The sequence below is a fragment of the Crinia signifera genome, chromosome 3, assembly GCF_055691185.1.
Source record: "Crinia signifera chromosome 3, ASM5569118v1, whole genome shotgun sequence".
Lineage (NCBI taxonomy): Eukaryota > Metazoa > Chordata > Amphibia > Anura > Myobatrachidae > Crinia > Crinia signifera.
Genome location: NC_139219.1, coordinates 155,008,867 through 155,025,320, shown reverse-complemented (window position 1 = coordinate 155,025,320; position 16,454 = coordinate 155,008,867). Strand labels below are relative to the sequence as shown.

Genomic DNA, 16,454 nt, shown 5'->3' with positions numbered 1-16,454 from the left:
TGTATCCACTCTGTTATCAAGAAGGCACCCAGAAAGTATTGCTTATACAAATATATATATATAATATTGCTAGTATGTTCATGACAATGTACCAGATTAATAACAGCAAATAAACCATAGTCATATACAGTTTAATGTAACATATGCATAATGTATATTTCAAGTGTACAATCTGTAACCAGGGCAGGCAACAGGGGGGGTCAAAGGGGACACTCGTACCGGGCCCCAAGCTTGTGAGGGGCCCCAAGGCTCTGAGGGGCTCAGGGGATGTAAACATGGCTAGTTTATAAAGGTGCTGCCTGCCCACCTGGCTTCCTGGAAGGAAACTTACATGTATCCCAATCCAGTAACCCCCCCCTCCTCAGTCTGGTCACCTGTCCGGCTATCAGTGACATCACACAACAGAGCTAACCATAGGATGAACCAATGCTGCGCTCTCCCATCTGCCCTGCACAATTATATTGCATAGTGAATATTAATTATCATTTTTGTCACTAATAATAAAAACACATTCAATGTTATTAAAATCTGGGTGTGTCGTTGGGGGGCCCCAGAGATATCAGTGTACTGGGCCCCAAGATTTCTGTTGCCGGCCCTGTCTGTAACCCAATCCCTAGAGGAGGTTTAGGACCCCTGGCAGTGGGAGCCATTGGGGGTTTGTCTTGTACCTTTGTGGGCCAGTACGACACTAGTCTTAATGTGAATTTGATGCAAAATTCAGGAAAAATAACACATTTTCAGGAATTTTTACCTGTAGGGAATCATTGCTGCTATGCATTTCATCGCTATGTATTATAGTGGTGCCCCTATGCATACGCTTTGTGGTATACAACACTGAAATGCACCTGTTAGCGGGCTCATTGTAGCAAATGGATAGCAGGTGCATGCATATGCGAGATTCCTGTGATCAAACGCCATGACTGCTGTGATGCGTATGCATTGCAGCAACAATAAAAGATCTGCAAAACATCTAAGCAATCTTTTCCAACTCCTTTATATGTAATTGTAGGGTTTCTTGTTTTATTTCAGCCATTTCTCAAATATAATGCAAGCTAATAAGCTGTGCTATTTTCTGATGGTATTTAAATTATGCATTGTATTTTCACCTTTTATTGATAACATTTGACATTTTTAAAGCAGGATTAAATCAGTTAAATCATTTTAGAAAATAACAAAATAAGCTTCTGAAGACTTGTTGGAAGTTGCTATAAAACTTGTGTTAAGACTAGCATGTTTTCTGAGTATTTAAACTTTTTAATAGTAGTAAGTACTGCTAATGCGTAGGGTTGGATGTTATGGGTTGCAAGTCCGACAGCCATGCAGGATGCTAGTTAAACTCTGAGGTCTTTTTTTTTTTTTAATTAACGGTTTATTGAATTTTCAACAGTAAATAAAGGAATATAAATTCTAAGCAGATAAATACATGTATAGAATGTATCACACCATACAAATACAAATATAGAAAATTGACAATAATGAATAAGGTGTTTCATATTCTCACATAACCGGTAAATTTAATAATTTACAACATCTATAAAACTGTAATATGTCCCTTATATAAGTATATTAATATATTATGGGTAATGGTCCTTGTGTGAACTTGTCCATTCACCCTTAAATAGTATTTAGGATAAGGGGGGAATAAATTGGTTAGGGTGGGACATCACTGAGGATTCATACCCTTTGGGTGAATGTATCTCATATGGGAAAGCGTATAGTACGTGAGAACCATAATAATATAACAATATATGTTGTATAACAATCCTACACATATATCTATTAATCAGTATACTCTGGTAACTTATGAGACATAACCACTGACACAGACAAAGACAGGTACAAGGAGGGGAGATCATATAGGATATGGGGAGGGGGGGGGGGGGGAGCCAGTAGAGATTATACATCTTTTGGAGCTAAGTTCAAGTGAGAGGGGGTCTTGAATTGAGAGGTAAATAATCATAGTCCAGATAACATGGTTCAAATAAATGTGGTACTTAAGGGCGAAAGTGTAAATGAGTCATAGATTGTTCTCTCTGTCTTATCAAAGGCTTGCAGTATGGAGTTTCGAACTGAGGTATCTAAATCAGCGATATAAGGGGACCATTTAAAATGAAGAAATACTAGAGCGGGCGATAGAAAGGGTAGGAGGTCTTTTTTAAAAATTTACAAAGCATGGTTTTGCCTTGTAAATTATTGCCCCCCTTAAAAAACCTTCTAATTAATTTGGCATCCTGCATGGCCGCCATACTCGCAATACATTACTTCCAGCCTGTAGTATGAAATTGTGTCTCACGGGAAATGTATTATATAGTATAGTGGAAAGCATGGTAATGCTAGCAAATAAACCAGAAATGTGGTAATTAATACTTGATTGACATGTGAAGAGGTAAGTGAGATGACACAATGGACACTGTATTTCTTTAATTATTGAAATTCTTTCATTTTACTTTATGTAGTTGCAAAAACATCTATATTTTCAATATCAAACATGTAATGAGTAGCTTGTGTATAACAGTTTAATATAACATAATTAATTTCTCAGACTGATTTAGTGCGTATGCATGGTCCAATGTGTCAAAGGTCTAGCCAATTTGCAATTGTGAAAATAATTCACTGTAAACAAAGTAATTATTTTGTTATGTATCAAGGAAAATATAATTCTTGAATTGTATAAATAATGCATTATATGGATTCTCTGCACCATATTTTATATATATATATATATATATATATATATATATATATATATATATATATATATATATATATATATAAAAACAATAAATAGTTTCAAGTGTTGACCCTCTTTTAATATCCAAAATAGCATCTAATAATTATGGTAATAATGCTAAATCAATATTAAATTGAATCTCTTTAATATGATACTGCAAACCATGGCATTAACTTTATACCCATGAAAAATAAATATATTTGCGCAAACTAAATTTTACAGATATAAAGCATAAAAATAATTAAGAATACTCTTGCATTATATGCAGATATTTGTTCATTGGACATCATTTTTTCTACAGTGTTAACCCTTTAAGTGCCAACTGAATTTGTGAAAAATACCAAGCAAATATTCCTCATAATGTAATGTTTATCTCATATACTGTAAGAAATATAATATTTTTTATCTGAATTCATGTAGCAAATGTGAGCGACTCTGGCATTTTTAGTCGATATTTTGCATATCTGTCACAGAGATGTTGTTACTCATATTTTGTTCATCTCTAACAGAGATGTTGGCACTCAAAGGGTTAGCATAGATAACATTCCACACCAAGCTGTTTGGGGGTTTAATTTCTTTATATCGTAGTTGTGATACATATATAGTATAATTTATATAATTTTTTTTAAATAATACTCTCTATACCAGTGTTGCTCAAACTCAGTCCTCAGGACCCCACACAGTTCATGTTTTCCAAGTCACCCGGCAGGTGCACAGGTGCATTCATTACTTATTAACACATTTTAAAAGATCCATAGGTGGAGCTAATTATTTCACTTGTGATTCTGTGAGGAGACCTGCAAAACATGCACGGTGTGGGGCCCTGAGGACCGACTTTGAGGACTTCTGCTCTATATACTGTACATTGCTTCTTATATGAACAGAATGAGTTACCTTTTACTGGAGTTTTCTTTTCAGCTTTTCCCTTAATTTCCTCCTTTTCTAGTGTACTTACTAAAACACAAATTAATATGAGAAATTTATGCACAGGACAATTTTCTCATCAAATCTACCTATTTTGGGGAGAAGGCGGGAAAGGGGCTAACATTTTCTTATACATTTGCATTCATTGACGATCTTGCCTTTTAACTTTTTACTAGGCTACTTGAACATAAAATTTTATATATATACTGCAAATAAATATACAGTTGATATAAAATGTCGACAAAACTTACTGAAATTTCAGGATTTTATACAAGCTACTGAATATCATGTCAGATTTTTTCATCAGATTACTGTAATGTTCAAGTGAAAAATACACAATTTTGACTTGGTAATTTTTGGTTTCAGAAGAAATTCCTTGGTTGATTTAAATGCTTCAGCTTGGTATCATGTTCAAAGGTGACATTTTTACTTCTCTATTCTGTTTGTATTTGACAAGAGACCAGCAAGTATTGTGCCAATATAGCTAAATATCTTGAAGTTATTTATCAGCCTTCTAATCCTACACCAGCCGGGGGAAGGGGATTGGGTTGTGGGTGTTTGCTAATGGGTTGCGGGGGGGGGGGGGGCTCTTGTTACCAGGTTTTCTGTGCTAATGGGTTGCGGGGGGGTGTTACCGGGTTTGTGGTGCTAATGGGTTGCGGGGTGGGGGGTGTTAAGGGGTTTGCTGTGCTGTGCTAACGGAGGGGTTGCGCTAACGGGGTCCAGGGAGGACAGCACAGTTTCGGCAGGGGAGGACAGCCTAGGCAGCAGGACTTCACTTCGTGCACGGTGTGTGATGCACCGCAAAGGGCCATGGGAGGAGGAGGAGCTGCTGCATTTGGGCATTGGCAGTAGCTCTCCCCTAGGACCACCAGCTGCCACCATCTTTATCACTGGCAGCCTCCCCAGTCCCTCCTGCGGTTAGCGGCCGCGGCCTGGGGAGACGGTGGCCGCCCAGTCAGTGGGGAAAGCAGACAAATCCGGACAGGCCCACCGGGAAATTGCCCGGTATCGGTGGCCCAATCCGCCCCTGCCATGATCTTAATGTACAGTAGTGTACACTTCTGAGTAACCTCACTGATGTTTTTTCTAATTGTCGGACTGGCCCTCAGGTATAGAGGGGTAATCTCTGATGTGCCCACTCTCTGAAAACCCCAATCCTTTCTTTAAAGTCAAGTACCTGACAATTCACTCAAATTATGTTCTACTCTGTTAATGGGATTGTTAACTGGCAGAGCAGGAACATAGGTACTACAACAAGATTCACCCTCCCAACTATCAAAGTTAGTGATTGGGTATCAGATCTAATGTGCTTTGCATTTTGCAAACTACAAAAAAAAATGAATTGCAGTGGTAATACATAAACGGCATTTTTTTACATTGGCATGCATTAGAACTAATACAATAAACATAGTGTTTTAGACACTGGCTGGTATATGTGGAGGTCTTCTATCATATGTAAAGTATATAGATTGTGGTTCAATATATATATATATATATATATATAGACAGCAGTGGCGTGTGGTGGGGTGAGGCAGGTGATTATTATTCTAATAATTTTCATAGTCATAGTCAAAACTCTGGAGTAAAAAGTCTATGGCAGGAGAGGCAGTGCAGTGCCTCACCTGGCTAACTTTTCTGTACATCTCTTATCAAAACTCAGCGAATCTCCAGCAGTGTATACAGCTGCACATGTGCATAATGCTGGCATGTACCCCAGGGCTCATATATTGTGTGCAAATCTGGTTCTGGTACTTTCCAGGGAATCCTCAGCCATTGTCCTCACTGCATGTCACTGATAGACAGATTCACAATCATGTGCTTTATTATTATATATTGGTAACATTCCCAGGACTATGATATTTTGACTAAAGTGCATAATTTAGTAGATTATACTGCACAAAGTATATACATATTTATAAAGGGCCCTCTAATGATTGGAAAAGCCTCTGTGGTGGCAGACCACATTTCTTAAAAAGGGCCACTGTATCTTTCTGGTGGGCTCTTCATGACCCAGTCAAACATGCTGATTACCTTTAAACAACATTTGTTATGTTATTAAGTCTAAACACCACTAAAGCCTTGTAATAAAAGCATGTGTACATTTATACCACCATTTTGGATTTTTTTTTTGTAAAAAAAATTAAATACAAAAAAAATGTTTAAATAAGAGGATGACTGCAACCAAGGAGGGCTTGTGTCTGTGGTACCTTTATACCATGAATTGGCCCTGCATCAGAGCCTATGGACCAAATTCAGACTTGATTGCAGGTCAAATTTGCTTTCAAAATTTGCAAAACCAGAGAGCAGGAGATTTGGGTTAGGTGTGTGCAAAGCAAAATCTAAATTGCAAAAATAAAACAGGCAGTATTTACCCTGCACAGAAACAAAATAACTCTCAAAAATCTAACTCTCTTGGCACATGTTACATCGGCCACACCTGCAGTGCACATGGTTTTGCCCAGTTTGATAACAATTTTGTCCTGTGTTCAGGTCTGAATTAGGCCCTATATTTGGTTTCATTTCCGATATATATAATAGGGAGAAATTGGTCCAAGTGCTGGAAATGTACTTTCTGACTTTAATTTTTGGTGTTGCAATGCGAAGTAGTGTTTGTATCTCCAGTGGTTTATGAAGTGAGATGATTGCTGACTTGGAGATAGAGAATATCTTTAAAACATATCTCTGTTCTATTACTAAAATTGCTACTTCTAGAAAAAAAAACTAGTGTTTTATACTGACTTCTGGCTGCAGATTTCTTTTGTGCTTTCTCCTTCTGTTCAGCTTTCTCTTTGGCAATTACTGCAATGAGACAAATATAGATGTTCAAACAAGTGACTGTAGCACATGTCAATGCATAACAGATTGAAAAACAAAACATGTGTTACAATTGTATCCAGTATTTTTGTAACAAAATTGATTGGTAATATCTCATTACAAGAAGATAAAAATAGCAAGCTGAATCCAGAAACAGCAGATACAGTAAATAGTAAATGAGTAATTCAAAGATCAACATGCTTCAGCAGTACAGACTGGTGTTCATTACCTAGCGACCATAAATGTGGATTTACATTAGATATTGATGTTCATTCACTTTACATGAATTACTGTATAATGCAAAGATACAGTATGAAATATATTTAGGGCTTACAGTTATAAGAAAAGCCCTGCTACTGAACGGCATAGCAATTCAGTTAATATTTAGTATTGAAGCTGAACTATCCCCACCAAGGGTGAATGCTTTATTACTCACTAGAAGGATTGCACATTGAATAGATTAGAATAGAATTCCTTTTATTCCTTTATTCGTCTCACAATGGAGAAATTTCATTGGTGCTAGTTTGGGCCTGGAAAGTTCAGTTTAGCTAATAAAATTGGGTAATAACTGTGATAACAGATGTGAACGCTGACATATCCACTCGCATGTGGCCACAGGGATTAAAAAATCACCCAATGGTCACTCACCATCCAATTATTTTTCCACCCTTCGAAGATAAAAGTAAGTCTATACATACTTTCATCCTGCATGATGATGTCCGAAATGGAGGCGGGCGCTGTCATCATGTGACATCAGCCGCCCGCCCCTGCAGGCATGGGCATACATGCGTTCACAGGTGTCCAACCAGCATTTCCATGGGCGCAGTCACCGTTTTTGTGGGCACACCCATAAAACATATTTTGGTACTTGTGTATTATCTTGGCGCCCGATATTTCGCATCGCATGCCACTAATTAAGGCATGCGATACGATTGTACCCGATTTGAGGCTTTCCCGGGCAGAGTGTACAATTTTAATATCGCATAGCATAGCATGCCATTATAATGGCATGCGATACGATTATACCTGATATTACTTTGTACAGGCACCCTGATGCCTGATTCCAATGTTAAATGCACCCCCAGACCCGATTTTTTTTTTTTTTTTTAACAACTTTTTATTGTGTCAAAGCATCATATCAAATCAAAACATTACTGTTAATACAATTGTATATTCAAACATCACATGGTACTACAATTCTATGAAGAGCAAGTATCACATTAGATATCGTCTTAATAAATTGCTGTCATATGATAGCTAAGCTTGGATAGGAGAAACATACTATTCTAGAGTTAATGGGGGGTCCCTAAGCAGCGTCTGTTCCTCATACCATCGCGTGTTTTTAAAGCATTGGTAAATAGTTTGTCTGGTTGATGATGGTAACGATTCCATGTAACTGGTCCAGGTAGTAAAGAAGCGTTGGGTGCGCGTCTCTTTTTGGAGGGATGCCTCCAACCAGTCCATATGGAATATAAAGAACAGCTTATCTTTGAACATCGCCAAGGTCGGAGGGGAGGGCTGAGTCCATACCTGAAGGATTGTTTTACGAGCAGCCGATGAGATCGCCAGCATTAATTTCCTGACCGGTCTGGGTATTCTACACTCCTCTGGAAGGATACCAAAAATCGCCCATTCAGGAGTAAGTGGTGCATAATTCACAAGGTGCTCAGTGGCGAAGTCCCGGACATCAGTCCAAAACTTCAGTACCAGTGGGCAGCCCCAGAAACAATGGTAAAGATCTGCTCGTGGATTTCCACATTTTGAGCATTCTGGGGTATTTAGTATTGTCATTTGGTATCCCCGTGAGGGAGAGATATATGACCTATGAAAGATATTTAAGTACATTTCCGTAAATCTGGCCATCGGGAAGGTGGTTATCGAGGTCTGTAAGGTTTTTATTAAAGTGTCCGTACTGAGGGAGGGAAAGTGGTCTAACCACTGATGTAGTCCTGTACGTTGTGCTGAGTAGTCAAATGGTTTATGAAGAAATTTATAGTAAGTGGAAATCGCCTTCTTAGGTAAGGGGGGGGGCCAGGAGGACATTATCTAAATCATTATCCCAGTTATTGTCAGGAATGAGTTTACATATTTTGTCGATGTATGATTGTGCCTGAATAAAGTTCAGGTTAAGTGTGGTTATGACTGGATAGTTTCTAGAAGCTTCAAGAAAGGTAAGTGGCTTGTGAGTTCCTTTATTTATTAGCTGTCCTACCCTATATAGTCCCGCATTTTTCCAAGTTGAGAATATATTTGAAGCACTCCCATTTTGGAAGTGTGGGTTACGCAGGAAAGGAAGATGTATTGAATGATTTGGGTTTAGCTGGTAGGAATGTCGTAGAACTAGCCACAATTTCCTAGTTGACATTAATAGGGGGATGGTATATACGTCCGGGGGTATATCTTTGTCTTCGAGATGTAGAAAAGCCGTCAGGGAGATATGGGGTAAGAAGTTTTGTTCTAGGGAGGTATTTGCGTATGTGGAGTTCGTGAGTAACCAGTCTTTCAGATATCTGAAGACTGCTGCTTGATTGTATATCTTGATATTTGGGAAATTGATACCACCGTTCCATTTAGGTTGCATCAGCTTGACCATCCCAATCCTAGCTCTCCCTCCATTCCAAATGAAATTGCGGAATAGTTTCGTGATATTAAGAGTGTCAGTGTTAGTTAATAGAAAGGGCAAGACCTGGAGCTGGTATAGGATTTTAGGAAAATAAACCATACGCAGTAGATTAGCCCTGCCTAGGTAGGATAGCTGTAGATGCTTCATCTTGTTTAAGTCTCTAGTGAGAGTTTTGATAGTTCTGGTTAAATTGTAAGAGTATAGGTTTTGTATGTTTTTAGGCAGGAGTATGCCCAAGTAAGTCAATTTGCCCTTAGCCCATCTCATAGGCAACTGGGATGCCCATTTAGGTCGTATGTAGCCTTGTTTTAAGTAGAGAATTTCTGATTTGTCCCAGTTAATTTGAAATCCAGATAGGCCCCCAGCATCACCAAGGAGATCCAGCAATGGGCGCAGGGAAGTTTTGGGATTTGATATGTAGATTAAAACATCGTCTGCAAAGGCAGTTGATCTGACCTCCTCAGCGCCCACCTGTATTCCCCTGAGCGTAGGCCAGGACTCAATTAGTCTAAGGATAGGGTCTAAAGACAAGTTAAATAATATTGGGGAGAGTGGGCAGCCTTGGCGAGTCCCTCGATGCATTTGTATGGGAGCACTCTTAGAGCCATTAAGTAATAGAGAGGTATCTGGAGTATTATAAAGGAATTTGATCAAATTTATAAATCGGGGTCCAAAAGAGTAAGCCGATAAGGTCGAGAATAGGAAAGGCCAGGAGACTGTGTCAAATGCCTTGTGGGCGTCTAAACTTAGGAGCATGTGTGGGGCAGTAGGGTTAAGGTTAGAGGCGATTACTGAGGCTATGGCCGTTCGGATGCCCTTCACTGACTGTCGCCCAGCCACAAATCCCATTTGAGCATGCAATATAATTTCTGAGAAAAAAGACTGTATTCTAGTCGCCATTATTTTTGACAAGAGTTTACAGTCCACGTTGAGGAGGGTAATGGGGCGGTATGAGTCTATTTTTGTTGGGTCCCGTCCAGGTTTGGGGATTAAAGTTGTGTAGGCATCATTAAACGTGGGGTATGGAGGGTGGGTCTGATGTATGCCCTGAAAGAGCTCTAGTAGCGTAGGGGTGATCTCTGACTGTAACATTTTATAGAATTCCCCAGAAAAGCCATCAGGCCCCGGAGATTTGTTCGAATTAAGAGATGAGATGGCTTGAATGATTTCCTCCGCTGTGATATCTTTATCCAGCATTTCTAATTGTGTTTGAGAGAGAGTTGGTAGATTAGAATCTTTGAGCAATTGGTCTATTCGTGGGTGATCTGGGGGGGTGCTTTTGTATAAGTTAGTGTAGAAAGAATGAAATGCTTCTATGATGTCCTCTGTCCTTGTTAGCAGTGGGGAGTTGGCCGATTGTTTTATGGATGTGATATGGCTCCTTCGGTTAAAAGGCTTAGTCAGATTTGCCAAAAGGCGTCCAGTGCGGTTGCCCCATCTATAGTACCTGTTTTTGGTAAAATCTAGGTGTTTTTGGGCCTGCAATAACAGAAAATCTTCAAGGAGGTGTTTTGCCTGTTTGTAAGCAGTATGGTTAGCATCTGAGGGGTCGGAGATAAAGAGGTTAAGGCAAGAAGTCATGTTGGAATGGAGGGAGTTATACTGCATTCTGGAAGTTTTGTTCCTTTTTGCCACATATGCTATAATATGTCCCCTCATTACTGTTTTAGCAGTTTCCCAAAACAAAACTGGCGAGTCCCAATGGTCAATGTTGTTGTCAACATAATCTAGCCAGTGGTGTTTCAGGTATTGGCGAAAGTTCTCTGAGTGGAAGAGGTATGAGGGGAATCTCCACGTCCTATGCAACGGGTTTGTAGCAGGGGCGTTAAAAGATATAGTTATTGGGGCATGGTCTGATATCAGTATATCTCCTATATTAGCCGATGTGACCGAGGATACCAGCGTATCTGCCACCAGAACATAGTCAATACGTGAGAATGAGTGATAAACTCCTGAGTGAAAGGTGTATGTTTTGTCACTAGGGTGAAACAGTCTCCATACGTCAGTTGTGTGCGTCTGTGCGAGAAAAGTATTAAAGGCTGTCCACGTATTCGAGGTAGTAGCTCGTGGGGGGGGTAGTTTGTCGAGAGCAGGGTCTTTTACAGTATTAAAGTCCCCTCCAATAATCAAAGGATTATTTGCCCGTTCTGCTAATAATTGAGAAATATGTGAAAGGAAGCTTGAAGTCTGTGCATTTGGGGCATATACATTTAAGATTGTTAATGTTGAGTCTCCTACCTGTACGTCCAGGAGTAAGAATCTGCCCTCAGGGTCCAGTATAGAGTTAGTGACTGAGTATATCAGTTTTTTCGAGAAAAGGATAGCTACACCTCTAGATTTGGTAACGTATGGGGCAGAGATACATTCCGCGATCCATGTCGCTCTGAGTGTTGAGTCCTCACCAGCTTTCCAGTGGGTCTCCTGTAATAAAATTATGTCAGGACAATAGCTTTTTATGTGGGTTAGAACTCTCCTTCTTTTAATTGGGGAATTCAAGCCACAAACATTCCAGGACAGCACATTAATAGAATGGGGTGGGGGTGAGTACGGTAGAGTCATTTGGGCCTGTGTCGTCATCCTATTCCAACCCTGGCGATGCTCACATACAAGGGACAAAATGTATTCAACGGGCCCTCATCCCAGCGAGTGAGGGGCCGTAGTGTGGTCATCTGTATAAACAACCATGAATTCTGAACAGCAATGATGATGCAGTTATAACAAACATGAATTAGATAAAGCTTTGACAACATTTTCCAATTTTTTCCAACCAAAACATGTTGGTGAGCCCTGACCAGGTCGTCAGAGCTGACCAGGTAAGTATAGAGTAACAATGACATAGAATTTAAAAATAAAATGAAGATTAACATTTTTAACATTTGCAATATTCTAGCCTAGAGAAAGAATATTCAATTACAATATAACAAAGAAAGTGAGGAGGACCAATTGTCTAGGTATTCGCTAGTGCGTTTGGAGAACCACCAGATGGTATGAAGTGTGCTTTTGCAGCTTCTGGGTCATCGAACAACAAAGTGCGTCCGTTATCCGTTACCCGCAACTTAGCTGGGTAGAGTAGGGCAAATCTCCTATGGGAGTCTACCAAAAATTTGCACACAGTGGAGAATGCTTTCCGTTTCTGAGCTACTGCAACGGAAAAGTCCTGGAAAATTAGTATGCTTACGCCATCTATTATGAGTTGCTCCATTTTTTTGTATGCCCTTAGTATCGCCTCTTTTGTTCTAAAATCAAGGTAGCGTGCTATTACTGGTCTGGGGCGCGAGTTAGGGTCTGTTTTTTCTTGACCTATTCTGTGTGCTATGGGGCAAATCTACAGAATCCAGCAACTCTAGGGCTAGCAGTAGTTTAGAGGATAGATAGTCAGATAACATATTGGGTTTAATATTTTCGGGTATGCCTATAAACCGGAGGTTATTCCTCCGGTTTCTATTTTCCAGGTCCTCAACTTTATCCTGGAGTTCTTGGATCATCATGGAGGTGTTATCAGAGGAGGATTGTATATTGTTGACAGTATCTTCTGCATCGCTTACCCTCTGCTCGAGGTCCGCTATGCGAGACGTATTAGAGGCAACCTCCCTAATCGTAGACTGAAAAGAGGCCTTGAATTCCTCCATTTTTTTGTCAATGTGTGGCATCAGGACCGCTAAGATTTCCTGAGCTGTAGAGGAAGGACCCGATTGACTATCTGAGAAAATATCCCCATCTGGAGGAGGGGTCGTGTTTGAGGAAGATTGTGACGATTGGGGTGTCGAAGGCGGCTGTTTTGTAGTTCTGTTGCGTCTCATTGTCTCCTCACCAAGCGATATGGTTGGGAGTGAACGTGATGGGGACAGAAACCTGTCCATTAACCAAATCTATTAGGAGATGAGTAAAAAGCGTGAGGAGTCGTGTAAGATTCAGGACTGAATGTTACGGTCTGTGTCAGTTATGACTATAATAATCTTGGTGCTCCGAATCTCACACTTTACTATCTATGTCGAGTGTAGACAATTCTAAAGTAATAGTAGCTGGATTTTTGAGTTGCTAGAGTAGGTGTATAGGTTTGCCCGTGCAATTTAAAGGAAAGAATAGGAATATAAGGGTAGAGTGTATATCTCACATCTTCAGAGTAGGGTCCATGAGCGCTTTCTCCTGCCTAGAATTATGTAGTTCTTACATATCACATCCTATATCTATGTAGGTATTTTATCTATGTTTGTTCCCAAGGTTACTGTAAGTAAAGTAAAGCTAGATTCAGTAAAAGAATTATGATAAGATATCTCGGTCTGCTAGGTATAACAATTACCAATATTACAGTCTTTTCTACAAGGTATATGAAACAAATTATTGGATTTAAAATAGTACTGTCAGATGCCACAAGGTGGCGGTATGCATCTTATATACCAAGCATGTAACCTATGTATTCCTTAGAAACAATACAAAACAGTGCAGAACAATCGCCTATTTCTCCAGAGAGTGTGGCCCAGGCTGTGAATTTCCAGGTATCGGCTTAATGTGTCCTAGGCTGTCAGCGTGTACCACAATTACATATAATTGAGCACAAGAATTTGCAACACACAGACTACAGGAATGCTAGAAGAGAGTAGTCAAGAGGCATATATAGCAAGAACCATTAGAGCTATTAGTTACTGTAAATCTTCCCAATAGCCAGGAGTGGGGCCACCAATATCGTATCTTCTTTGGGGGTTAGTTGCTGCAGCCAAGTTCCAAGTAGGAGGGGGGTCCTTGGTAAGGTTACCTAGGATGGGTATTGGGCGTGGTGGGGGGCAAGAAGCTGGTCCGAATTGGGGAGCAGAGTTTGGTGCAACAGATGGAATATAAGTCACAAAGAGCACGTCCTGTCCCCTGCCGAGTATCCAATACTGGGAGTGAGTCTTGGAGGAATAGAACACAGGGGGTATTGAGGGCTGTTTGTTTTTAATGCAGGTTCACTGCTCTCCCATTCAGGTGCAGGAGGAGGGGGGTCAGAAAGTAGTATGAGGGCCCACGTGTGGGCAGTAGATATGGTGTCTGTGTCCAAACCCAGGAAGATTGGTTTAACTGGAGGGGTTACCAGGGGGGGTCAGGGGCACAGTTCGTTCCTCCAGCCGTGGTAATGCAGGGTCTTCGCAGAAATCTATATAGGAGGGGGAGCCGGGGGGGTCCTTGCGGACCGTATCTAGACAATTGTTCAGCAAGGTTCAGTGGGGTATTGCGGGAGTTAGGTGCCGCTCCGGTGATGGTGGGGCAAAGACAGGGATGTTACCTGTCAGGGGGTGTGCAAGCACAGCCCCTGATCTGCCAGTCTCTGGGTGTCGGGTAAGGCGGGCAGGTGGGCAGACCTCAGCAGCACAGGTCGGTCTCCCTGTCACGAGGCGGCCTGAACACAGGCCGGACTCCGGCGCTGGGTGGGGGTTTTCCAGGCCCCTCCGCGTCCCAAGATTCGGATCGATCGGTTCCCCGAGTTCCAGGGATCTCTGGGTTGGTGTTTGGTGCCCAGCAGTGCAGCGTGGAGGCTCGGATGGGGCCGGATTGCTCCCTGATGAGCGGAGCTCTATTAAGATGCGGCCATCTTGGATACGCCGCGTGCCGGAAGTCCCCAGACCCGATTTTTAATTGCACACCCACCCTGATGGGTGATTACTATGTGAAATGCCCCCTCCATTGTTAACGCCACCCCAGTATCAATGCGAACCCGAAGTGTGGCGAGCTAACAAACAAATGACAAAACACACAATTTCATTTTTAGAAATAAAAGCCCACCTTTTTCTGGGGCTTTCTTTTCAGCCTTTTTCTTCTGTTCTTTTGGAATTTCTGGAATAGGACAGCAAGATTATTTTACATTTAAATTTTATACTTAAATAATGGAAATAATAATAATAATAATAATAATCTATTTCAATGTATTTTCTACAAATCCAGCTTTATATAAAATACATTGCAATCGCCAGATTCACATGAAATACATACAGTATACAATATAGATATAAATAAATATATATATATATATATATATATATATATATATATATATATTTTTTTTTTTTTACATAGTACAGGACAGCTCCAACCCTCCGTGGCTGCTGCCAAGCACAGACCTAATCCTGACACACAGCAAATAGTTATGCAGCTCTTAAAAGACTCCCAGAATGCTCCCCATACTGTGCCAGGGTTGTAGTTGCAGAATAGTTAATGCAGCTGCTTCCTTTTCTTATTGGTCCCCTTTGTGGCCTCCACCCTCTGAAACCTTGACACTTTGGTGTCTAAAACACAATGTTCAAGAGACCAAGATACTGTACATGGCCTGATTTGTTCCCAGCAAACCTGGGTCATACTGTATAACATACTGTACCTATTCACAGTTGATTCCAATTGAAAGTCTGACCCTCCCACCAATAAACCATGTTTCATTATTAGTCATTTTCTTATTCACATTATTTGCACTAACAATTTAATTCAAATTAGTAGTAGAGAATGCATATCACATCACAGGAGAAAGGAACTAACGCAATTAGTTCTGTGGTGTCCTTTTACAGACAGTACACAATACATCTGCTGTCCTTAAAGTAAATGGCTCTTATGGGTTTACATGTTAAAGCATGGCTTAGACTTGTAGCTGCTACCTTTCTACCTCTTCCCAAAACATTGGGAACAACACACAAAAGGGCAGGCTGGTGCAGTACATAAAGGTCCTCATTTTGATTTATCAGTAAAGCTGCGAAATTCACAGCAAAACGCCTCACACGTGAAGATCCCTCTGCCGCACGCACCGTGAATATCCCTGCACGCATGCGAATGGATGGTTTGCATAAACATCCATTTGCAGATTGCGTGCGGGGCAAAAATAATTTGATTATTGCGAACATCAAATGATTTCTCTAGCGCTACAGAGAGTGTCTTAGATCTGCGGCGCCCCTCTATGGGAAGAGGGCAGGCAGCTTACATCCACTGATGTCAGCTGCCCACGCCTGTGTCACAACTGCATTAGCATAGAGATGCTCATGAAACACTGGGCCGCTACCCAATCAATTTGCCGTGCCTGCTCGCAAATGGAGCATGCACATGAGCATAACTGCACAGGAGAGCATATGGATCAGAATGAGGGCTGAAGAGGCTTGCTGACTCTTGTAGTGCTTCATTTGTACAGCAATGAATAGCATGCAATGACTATATCTACTTTATATCTAGTGTGTGAACAGGGTAAAAAAATGTTTGAATTGATCTTGAAAATAAGCATAAGTGTCAGACATTCAATTATACAGTTACTAGTGAGCTCAGAGTTGCTCACCAAAGTTTCTACACTTGCAATGCACTCCTTCCTTCATGCATGTACTGTATATACTGCACCAGTTGTCAGTGTCTTCT

General features: G+C 40.6%; 1 protein-coding gene across 1 annotated transcript in view; it reads right to left on the bottom strand.

Annotated features, from left to right (window-relative positions):
• Positions 1-16,454, bottom strand: part of TRDN (triadin) — a 427,364-nt gene that overhangs the window by 262,662 nt on the left and 148,248 nt on the right. Inside the window, exons 10-12 of the mRNA XM_083174940.1 lie at positions 14,853-14,903; positions 6,398-6,457; positions 3,626-3,685 (exon numbers count right to left, since the gene is read on the bottom strand). Coding sequence (XP_083031066.1) covers positions 3,626-3,685; positions 6,398-6,457; positions 14,853-14,903 — 171 coding nt within the window. The remainder of the gene's footprint in view (positions 1-3,625; positions 3,686-6,397; positions 6,458-14,852; positions 14,904-16,454) is intronic.